The following is an 11,676-nucleotide window of genomic DNA, read 5'->3' as shown; positions in this document are numbered from 1 at the left end:
ATATTATTGTTATAAAAGATAAGGAAAAACCGACATTGACATTAAGCGACTTTGAATTGTTTTTGTCATTATATACCGGTGAAATGCTTCGATGTTTTATACATGATGTAGCCTCAGAAGTTAATTAATTCCTAATAATCGATGGTCTTTCGTTCACTCATTTTAAAATGAGTAATATTATGAATAATAAAAACAAACCACGCGTTCCCGGTTTATCGTTCCGGCTAATTATGTCACACGAAAAAGCAAACGGACTTATCAAACTAATAGCGTGTGTATAATGGATTAAAGGTCGCAATGTGTTAGAACAAGAAGCCATTATCAGGATAGTTGTACTGTTTGTCGCAGCCTCGGACAGGTTCTGTCTTAAAGATAATGCGGAGGCATCACCACGCCAGTACTCCTGATAATAGCAAGGTGTACGAACGGGTGCTACATTTTTGTATGGTTTAGAAGTGTTGTGATATGGAGGCGCAAGAAATTACGTTAACGAAGAAGAAGTCGGGGGGAGGATGGTTGGCGCAATGTAAGAGAAGATTGCCAATACTAGAGTGGGCTCCGAAATATGATCGAACAAATGCTATAGCGGATTTGATAGCCGGGATTACGCTCGGATTGACGCTCGTGCCGCAAAGTATAGCGTACGCTTCGCTCGCTAATCTCCCGGTGCAGTATGGACTGTATTCCGCGTTTATGGGTTTGTATTCAAATTATTTATGTTAATATTATATACTGTAGGATCTATTACTTTTTTTATTCGTAGTTTAGTAGTGAATAGTTTTGTAGAATTTTTGTAATAAAAGTGATGATGAATTTTTACAAAATGTGTATGGAGAATAAATGAAAATAAGAATTATAATAAACATTGCACTACAAGGAAATATTTTACCAAAAATTATGTAGGTCGTAGTCGTAGTTCAGATTCTAATTATCAAATTTATTTTTATAATATCGTATTGCGTAAATGTGTGTAAGCTGGCTTTATAAAGAACTCTAAATAATATATGATTAACAAACAATTACAAGGGGGAATTTAATGTTATTTGTTGTAATACTCGCTATTAAAATAAAAGTTGTCTGAGAAATACAACGAAGAACATAAATATTATACAGTGCAACTTAGGTCCTGCTTTATCAAAATCAGTTAAAATCGCAGGCGATCGCGTAGGTACTTTTTTCTTTTCAACATGAGTATCCACAAGTTTTATAATAATTTTATTCTATTATATTAAATTTTATAATATTTTTATTTTGAATTAATAGAAATTATTATCGATGTGTAGGTATATTTATTCCAGACTTGCTTTTTTTGTTTGGTAATTATTTTTATCAGTAATATTGAAACGTAACGTAAATGAATTTCACTTTCATTACCTGCCATCATTATTTTAAAATTAATGCTGAAATAATTTTCTTTACAATTGATTTTGTTCAAGCTCTATAAAAATGTAGGTATATTATGTAGAGTTGGTTTTTATTTTAATAAAAATAAATGTTTTAAAATTATTTGCTTTATGTACGTGTACCTCTAGCAAAAAGTGTACGTCTAAAAAAAATTATTTTGCGTAGTACCAACCTAACTAGTACTTAACATAGATAAATTATTTTTCAGAATAGAAAAAAATCTAACACGAGGCGGGATCTCGTCTCGTGTTGCTTGCTATTCAAATGCTACAAAACGCCTGAGAACCTTTTAAAAATTTGAACATATTAGTTCACCAAGACAGATTGGTACTCGAAATAAATCTACTGTCGAGTGTCGATGAAGATACAAAAACATTAAAATGAAAGAATTAATCGTAAAATTATTAACATAAATGCCAACGGGTTCTAACATATTTTTTCTATAGGTACAATGCTATACATGTTCCTGGGTACCGTGAAGGAGGTATCTATAGGGCCCACTAGTTTGATGGCCCTGCTTACTCTGCAAATATGCCGTGGCCTGCCGATCGAATTTGTGGTGCTCTTGACCTTCTTGTCCGGTTGTGTCGTCTTCATCATGGGATTGTTAAAACTTGGTAAAAATATTTTGGTGATTTCTCTAAAAGATTAATTATTAATACTTAATGTGTTACTAGCAGATGGTGCTTTAATTAAAAATAAAAAAAATAAAAAGAGCTTTAATTATTAGTAAATACTTCTAACTGGTAACATACGTGTTGGTATCGAAACTTAAGAACCTAGAATTCATTTTTAAATTTCATATTGCTAATAGTAAAAAAAAATCGAAATGAGCCATTTCTGTGACAATTTTTTACTGTGCAAAAAAGTCAAGTATACAGAAACGTTTATCAAATTACATGCAGTAGGTATAAACAGTAAAATTTAATCGTTTTTTCAACAGAAATAATTACTTGCAGATAAATTAATATCTTAGATAGCTTAACCGGTAATAAATTTAGATCTCTTTAGAGCTGTGACGTCTACCTACGTGCAAACTGACATCACATTATCTAATTTAATATTAAATATTTGCTAAAAGCAATCATTTATGCAATACTATGAACACAATACTATGAATACAATATACGAATAAACAGATTCCAAACTGTAAAAAAGCTTTACATTTGTCTAAGATAAGATTGAGTTATTGCATACTTAAAAGGTTACCTATATGATTGCTTTTGTCATGAATTAGGTACCAAAGCTATGCAACCAATGTCCAGGTGGTTCATAATATTGTTTTATATGTATTTCGAATCGTCACGGCACCTCCCATTTGGGATAATAATAGGAAAACAAAATCTTTCAGTAAACTGAGTCAAGCGAAGAGTGAATCGGTACCTACTAGGGAAGCGCGTACCTACCATCTTATACCACATCTTAGCTTTCCATCGGGCGAGATTGTGGTCAAGCGCTTCCCTGTCTACAAAAAAAAACTATCTAATCTAATATGTTCTATTACACATTCTTCCCTATTCCAGGTTTCCTAGTCGACATAATATCACCATCCGTGACAAGTGCGTTCACATCAGCAACTGCTGTGACGATCATAGTGGCTCAACTCAAGGGTCTATTGGGACTGAGCTTTATCGCAGAATCCCTTGTAGAGAATCTATCGTTTATAATGAAGAATTGGTTGTCTGTGCGGTGGACGGATTGTGCTCTTGGTGCTTCGTGCTGTACTGTTTTGCTGTCTTTACGGGTTGGTTATTGTTTTAATTCGAAGGATAGATATTGCATAATCTTACTATATCTGTTGTGCTTCACATATGTAATTACTATTTTATGATTTATATAGGTAGGTACTGTAGATACTAACGGGTATCGCCTGTCTTAGTTAGAACGAAAACACTTCTATTTCAATTATTATACACATATAACAGTCAAATACAAAATAAATCAGTTCTTAAATATAAATTTAAGAACTGATTTATTTATACATAGTATAAAATCTGTAAAAAAACGTAATTGATTCAATATTTTTTTTTATACGATTTCTCCAAAGTACACTACTAACGCTTTTGAGAAGTCATCCATCGATTGTTGCTATTTAAAAAAATAATGTTTACATTTCAGAAACTAAAAGATATCAAGGTAAATCCAAAGAAATACAGGTTGAAAAAAGTATTATGGATGATATCGATCGCCCGGAATGCATTAGTCGTTGGCATCGCATCTACAGTCGCTTATTGCACTTACAATCCAGAAAAACTGCTCTTCAAATTATCTGGTAATTATCTTCTTATTATTTTATTATTCATTTGTAAGATGTAAACATTACACTACTAGGAATAAAACATTAAGTCCTATTCGCTTGTTAAGTATTATAACGTCTATATAAGGCAGTTAAAATGCAACGTTGAGTGCCTTTTTAGATTCCTGATATAAAAATAGGAACATTAGTTGTTCATGTAAGTACATAATTATTTCGCACCTGCTACTTCAGTATCAGTATTAGTACAACACTATTAGTATCTTAATTCGCAACGTAATTTCAACTCTAGTTAATAGAACTTCTAATATAGAATAGAGAAAAAATGATAAAAAATATTCGAGCCATCGAACAAAATGGTTTTTTCATGCTTATAATTTTTTATCCATTCATATTATTAATTTTTATTCCAGGTCGAGTAGAACCAGGTCTACCACAAGTGAGTCTGCCTCCATTTAGCGCAGTGATGAACAACCAGACGCTAGGTTTTATGGAAATGATAGACCACCTGGGATCTGGATTGATCATAGTGCCTGTGGTTATGGTACTCGCTAATATTGCCATCGCTAAGGCATTTTGTAAGTATACATTTTGAAAAAAAACATTTTTTTTTCGAAAAAATTTTTAAATATCAAATTCGTAATAGTAATTTTTGAATTGCGGTATAAAACTGTGTTATGTTTATAAACGGTTTTTATTTTATCTTCTTGCGTGTATCTCAGTGTCACACCTACGTGAGACAATATTTATAACAGGTATCATTTATTAGGGAAAAGATAACGAAAATCTACATGAACATTTGAAAAAAATCTAAATTGAATCGTCATGTTTAGAGACACTAAGTTTCATAATAAAGGGAAAGGGTATTCGTTGAATGTTTATAATAAACTAACTGTCCTAGCCGACTTTGTTCTTCCCTATTGCCCTTTTTACGTGTTTTCTCTCCAAAAGAACCTACCTTGTGCCAAAATAAAAATGTTAAAAACATTTGCCGAATTAATTGTCCCGTTCTCGAGTTTGACGCTTAGCAATACATTTGGCGTTTGCTTTCATTATTTTTTTTTTATATCAATATGAAAAAATTTCGAGTCCTCTTCAAAAATAATTAACATCTTTCTTTTTAACACTCTTTTATTGACTTCGCCTGTATGTTTGTATATAACCGACTTTAATTTTCAGCTCCCGGAGGTCGTATAGACGCAACTCAAGAGATGGTAACTCTTGGACTATGTAATGTGGCCGGTTCGTTTGTCCACGCGATGCCAACCTGTGGAGCGTTCACAAGATCAGCTGTATCACACTCGTCTGGAGTTAGGACTCCTGCTGCTGGGTTTTATTCAGGTATAGCTTGCAGTTAAAAAAGCCGAATGCCGAGCACACGTGTCAGAAGTGAAACTTCTTTGGCAAGATTCGTCGCCTTACTGCATGACGTGACGGTATTGCCATGATGTGACCTTGAAATTTTACTCTCAACGCGCCTAAAGAAGTTTCGCTTCAAAAGGTTTAAAGAAATATTATGCGAATTAAATGGTACTTAAATATTTAAACGTTCAATGTTATTTGGGTGGTTTTTGATATATAGAATAGTTTTGGACCTATATGAAAAGTTCAATTTCCTTGATAAAGTAGACGGTAAAGGAATTCTTATAAAATGAGTAAAATTTTAGCTTTGTAAATTAGCTCTAAGGTTTAAATGTATTTTTTTTTTATTAACAATAGAGGCAATGAGTTTCTACCTACAAACATTGTTACATTCAAATACGCAATTCGATTATTGTTGATCTTATTTCCGTAGTATCTTAATAAACATAATTAACTATACTGCACTAAGATAATATGATAACGTGTAAATTGTAATCATTGTTATTAATATATTGTATTTAAGGAGTTTATCTTTCCAGGTTTAATAACTCTATTGGCTTTGAACTTCTTGACGCAATACTTCTTCTTCATTCCGAAAGCATGCCTATCTTCCGTACTAATATGTGCTGTAGTTTTTATGGTAAGTATCAAAATATTAATCCATGCTAACTATTTAACTAACAATGTATAATTAATAAAGTAACCTTTATAAGTTACTAGATTTCCGCCCGCGGCTTCGCCCGCGTTTGCAAAGGAAAACCCGCAGAGTTCCCGTTCCCGTGGGATTTCCGGGATAAAACCTATCCTATGTGTTAATCCAAGTTACCCTCTATATGTGTGCTAAATTTCATTGTAATCGGTTCAGTAGTTTTTACGTGAAAGAGTAACAAACATCCATACATCCATACAAACTTTCGCCTTTATAATAATAGTAGGATATTGACTACTCTGGAAATGGGACTATTAAAAACTTAATAAATGGCCCTTGTATGTACTAATTTTTAATCTTCATTTTTATGTGTAGTAATTCGTTTTTGTCACTATAAACTTTTGTTTATTATCGCAAACATTTTCAGTTGCATTTTTTATTCTCATTTTATTATAATACACCATATTTTATAATCCTGCGTTTCTCACAATAATTTTACAGATAGACATAAACGTAGTATTCAACCTCTGGAAGGGCAGTAAGCGGGAGCTAGCCATCTGGTTCCTAACCTTCATGGTTGGAGTGTGGAAGAGTCTGGAACTTTCCGTGTTAGTAGGCGCCATGGCGGGGCTAGCAGTACTGGTGAAGGATGTTATGCAGTCGCCCGTTGATATGACGCAAGTTAAGGTGAGTTGCTGCAAAACTCCACATATAATGAGGACTAGAAAAAACAAAATTCATTCATTGCAATTACAAAAATTCTCAAAATTTTTGTGAACTTCTGCAATTCAAGAAAAAAACAATTACTTAAAACGAAAGACTAGCTCATATGTTTAGCATAAAAGAAAACTCTACATAAACAGCATTTTTTTTTAATAAACCCAGAGCACAAAATGTTCATTAGTTAGAAACGTTACTATAATAATATTGTCCTCTTCTATGTAATAAAATGAATGTGAATAGTTATTATTATAAATATTTTTATTCAATATTGAATAAGTAGTCTAATAATCAATAAGTTTTAAAATTATCTATCCTTCAACTTCCAAAGCAATATTACAAAAAAGCTATCAATACCTAATTTTCCCCTCTTACAAAATGACAGGCAAACAGCGGTGACGTCATCCGCGTATCCGTCCGTCGCGCGCTAGTATACGCGAACGCGGAACGATTTGCCGCTATCGTTCTGACCACGGCCTCGGCAGCTGGCTGTCCCGTACTCATCGATTGTTCTAGCATCGCTCTCTGTGATTATACTGCTACTCAGGTTTGTGAAATATGTATAAATGAATTATTTTTCAGAATACAAAAGTCTATACAAAATGCGTTTTTAAACTGACGATGACATTTGTAAACGGAAAAATTATACAATTTGCCTGCGACATATTACAACTCATATTTTTTAATACAAAATATAATGAATACTTTATAACACCAAAACATTTTATAGTAACTTAAAATAAAAATAATAATTATTGGCATAGGGCACATATAAGTGGGATGCGATGTTAATACGCTTTTATTAAAATTGGTGGATAGATTCTGTAGGCGTAAAATATTAATTGTAGTTGCAACACACATAGTCACATGTCCATTATCAACTCGAACAATATCCAGAAGTTTGTACATTTATACACTATAACTTTTTAAATTATTCGTAATTAATATGGAAACAAATAAATAATGTACCCAGTAATAAGTTATTACATAAATTGATTAATTAATCATAAACCATTATCCCCAGGTGATATCCCGCTTAATAAAGAAGTTCAAAGAAATGAAACTACAACTAGTTTTCTACAGCGCCTCACCAGACAGTCTCAAATGGTTGGAAAGTATTCCTGAACTCGATAAAAGAGCCTTAAATACCAAAAAAGTTCAGGAAGCCCTGGATGCTGTAGCTACCAGGAACCCTGACGCTGATGATGAGACAAGTGCCCTGTTGGATAAGAAGCCAAAGAATGAAGAAATTGTATGAAAAACAGATGAAATTTTAGGCGCTTTTATGGTTTTCTTAAGTCAGAATATGACGGAAGAAACACTTTTGGTTCAATGTATTATAAAAGCATTAAGTATGTTGAAAGTATTATATTATATTTTATGAATAGTACAGTTAAAAGCTGGATGCATTGAAAAATTTTGATGAATATCAATAATTGTAGAAAATTATTTATAATAGATTATATTTTTGTACTTAGCATGTTGTGTGTCAAAGATTAATTAACTATATTATAGGTATTAGCTCAGATGTTACCTGTTTCTAGAAAATTGCCCGAATGTTTATAAATTTAATGTTTAAACATTTTTGTGGACATATCAACTATATCAAAAGTTATAAAAAAACTGTTACTAGAAGAAACAAATATAAAAGAAAATTAATATGATGATTGTCAATTATAGTAAGTAAACATGGTTTGTGAATTATTTTAATTCTGTAATTTTTTCAATACCTCCATCATGAATACATTTAAACTGCATGAACCACCCTGAAATGAATTAAGCATAAAAAAGGTATTTAATTATCTTAGATGTTGATGAAATTATCATAACTAGTCTGGTGACATGCCATTTGTAAAATGTTATTAAATTCCAATGTTATTTATAATCAGGGGCCGTACTCTTATTACCAGACGGTTTACGTCGTGAATTTGAACTAACTAGTAAATTCATACTATACCATAATTAACCATGGCTAGTTATTGCGTTCATAATATGAATATGCCAGTCGGCTCAATTCACGGCGTAAACTGTCTGGAAATAAGAGGTCATAATACTTTCAAAATATGGGCCCCTGTATGATGATAATATATTTAGATAGTATTGTTATATGTATAGTGTAAGTTTAAAATCTCAAATAGTATTAATATACTAGCTTTTACCCGCGGCTTCGCTCGCGTTAAGAAGTATTAATATTAATTAGGTATATTTTTTGCGGCTTTGGTACAGTTTTTTAGCGTATGTAAAAACTTAGGGCCTACAAAACTTTAATCACATATTTTATCCCCTTAGAGGTGAAATTTTACAAAATCCTTACTTACTCTAAGCCCGATCGGTATAAAATTGACATAGTTTCATACAAACTTTCATCCCTTATTTAATCCCCTTGGGGGTAGAATTGATCCAAATCCTTTCTTAGAGGATACCTACCTGCATGCCAAATTTCAGCCCGATACGTCCAGTGGTTTGGGCTGTGCGATCACTATATCAGTCACCTTTGAGTTTTATATAATATATAGATTACTGACTGAAACCGCAGGGCAAAGCTAGGGTATGAATTTTCGAAAATCTTTTCTTACCGGACGCCTACGTGTCATAAGATCTATCTACATGCCCAATTTCATGCAAATACATCAAAGGAATAAAAAGTTTCCTACAAATTTCTATTGCCTATTTTACACCTTTAGGGGATGAATTAAAAAAAAAATCTTAACAGAACGTCTACGTCATATGATCTATCTACATGCCCAATTTCATGCAAACACATCCAAGGAATAAAAAGTTTCATACAAACTTCTATCCCCTATTTTACCCCTTTAGGGGACGAATTTTCTAAAATCCTTTCTTAGGGGACGGCTACGTTATGACATCTATCTGTATGCCAAATTTCAGCCCGATACGTCCAGTGGTTTGGGCTGTGCGTTGATAGATCACTATATCAGTCACCTTTGAGTTTTATATAATATATAGATTACTGACTGAAACCGCAGGGCAAAGCTAGGGTATGAATTTTCGAAAATCTTTTCTTACCGGACGCCTACGGGTCATATGATCTATCTACATGCCCAATTTCATGCAAATACATCCAAGGAATAAAAAGTTTCATACAAACTTCTATCCCCTATTTTACCCCTTTAGGGGACGAATTTTCTAAAATCCTTTCTTAGGGGACGCCTACGTTATGACATCTATCTGTATGCCAAATTTCAGCCCGATACGTCCTGTGGTTTGGGCTGTGCGTTGATAGATCACTATATCAGTCACCTTTGAGTTTTATATATATAGATATAGATTACTGACTGAAACCGCAGGGCAAAGCTAGGGTATGAATTTTCGAAAATCTTTTCTTACCGGACGCCTACGTGTCATAAGATCTATCTACATGCCCAATTTCATGCAAATACATCAAAGGAATAAAAAGTTTCCTACAAATTTCTATTGCCTATTTTACACCTTTAGGGGATGAATTAAAAAAAAAATCTTAACAGAACGTCTACGTCATATGATCTATCTACATGCCCAATTTCATGCAAATACATCCAAGGAATAAAAAGTTTCATACAAATTTCTATCCCCTATTTTACCCCTTTAGGGGACGAATTTTCTAAAATCCTTTCTTAGGGGACGCCTACGTTATGACATCTATCTGTATGCCAAATTTCAGCCCGATACGTCCAGTGGTTTGGGCTGTGCGTTGATAGATCACTATATCAGTCACCTTTGAGTTTTATTTAAATAGATTGCATTTTAAAACTGTAGACAAACTTTATGTTTTGTAGATATCTGTGTTGGAAGTAGTTCCTAATCATTAAATGGATATTTTAATAAATTGTACTATATACATGAATAAATGTGTTTTTTTTTTACAACCCTTTATATATTTTTGAACCATACCTAGTTATATTATCATTTTAATCAAATGAACTCTCAAAACAATATCTTCTTATACCTTTATAAGAGACTAGCTGTGCCACGCGGTTTCACCCGCGTGGCTCCGCTCCTGTTGGTCTTAGCGTGATAATATATAGCCTTTATTACTCGTGGATAATGTAGCTTTCGAATGGTGAAAGAATTTTTAAAATCGGTCCTGTAGTAATATGAGCCTATTCATTACAATCAAACAAACAAACAAAGTTTTTCTCTTTATAATATTAGTATAGATAAAAATATCAATTTGAATCTCGTAACTCGAACGTCTCTTACAATTTCCATGAATTTTGTATATAGGGTTCGATAACTCAATCTATTAGGATTCATTCTAAAAAAATACTTAGCAACAGAGGGGCAACAGGAATCAGGCTTGATTTCACAGTCCATAGTTTAAAATGTGGTTTAAAAATACTCGCTACCGCTGCGCGCTGTGATATTTGGCTATATGACCCCTAAGCATAATAATTATTACATATTTCACGTAAGAAAAAAATGCATACATTTTAAAGTTGAAATAATTTCATATATATACCATGTTCTGTGCATTTACCAGTTTAGTAAAGTTACTGAAGAGTTACTGTTACTATTTTTTAGTTCTAAAAGCCTTGTATTCAGAACCAATAAAAGCTCTTGAACTTATCAGTTTTTTTTTTTAATAATTTATTCATAACCATGGATACAAGTCCTTCAGTCGTAATCTTAAAGTTGAACTTATCAGTAGACTGCAGTGTTGCCAAGTATAGAATATTTATTTGCATCTATACATATAATAAATCTGTAGAAGGGTCAATTCTGTACATTGAAAATATTGAAAAAATAAATAGCAGGGGGTGTTACTGGATCGATACCAAACCCAAATATGTGATTAAAAAAATTTTTGTCTGTCTGTCTGTCTGTCTGTCTGTCTGTCTGTCTGTCTGTATGTGAAGGCATCACGTGAAAACTAACGGTTCGATTTCGATGAAACTTGGTATAATTATACCTTATTATCCTGGGCGTAAAATAGGATACTTTTTATCCTGGAAAAATACGTAGAAAAAAATTAATCTTAATTTTTCAGTTTTATCCATAGACGTTGTTCTGTAGAACCGCGAACACACGTTGCGTATTATTATAGGCCTAGCCGTATTTGGGTCCAATAGATATTTTTAAGATGTAATTGTCAGAGTTACTCAAAATGGAGAAATAAACCATCCACGCGAAGACCGACATCAGCGCGGACGCAGTCGCGGGCGGAAGCTAGTATTTTAATAAATACAAACATAAAATAAGAAAAGCCATTTCTTTTCTTTTGGGAATCATGTATAATGCTACTGCATAATGTGAATGTTTGCGAAGGTGGACATAAATATGTATGTGA

The 11,676-nt window shown here is 32.8% G+C and overlaps 1 protein-coding gene across 1 annotated transcript; it reads left to right on the top strand.

Annotated features, from left to right (window-relative positions):
* Nucleotides 1-14: 14 nt before the first annotated feature.
* Nucleotides 15-8,046, top strand: LOC123695584 (sodium-independent sulfate anion transporter-like). Its single transcript, XM_045641481.1, has 10 exons — nucleotides 15-697; nucleotides 1,851-2,021; nucleotides 2,928-3,148; nucleotides 3,523-3,676; nucleotides 4,072-4,236; nucleotides 4,838-4,999; nucleotides 5,560-5,660; nucleotides 6,171-6,356; nucleotides 6,775-6,936; nucleotides 7,414-8,046. The coding sequence occupies exons 1-10, from the start codon at nucleotides 466-468 to the stop codon at nucleotides 7,645-7,647; spliced, it is 1,788 nt and encodes a 595-aa protein (XP_045497437.1). The 5' UTR covers nucleotides 15-465; the 3' UTR covers nucleotides 7,648-8,046.
* Nucleotides 8,047-11,676: the final 3,630 nt, after the last annotated feature.

Source organism: Colias croceus, chromosome 11, assembly GCF_905220415.1.
Source record: "Colias croceus chromosome 11, ilColCroc2.1".
Classification (NCBI taxonomy): Eukaryota; Metazoa; Arthropoda; class Insecta; order Lepidoptera; family Pieridae; genus Colias; species Colias croceus.
Note: the sequence above shows the minus strand (reverse complement) of the source record. Positions and strands in the feature narration are given on the sequence as shown.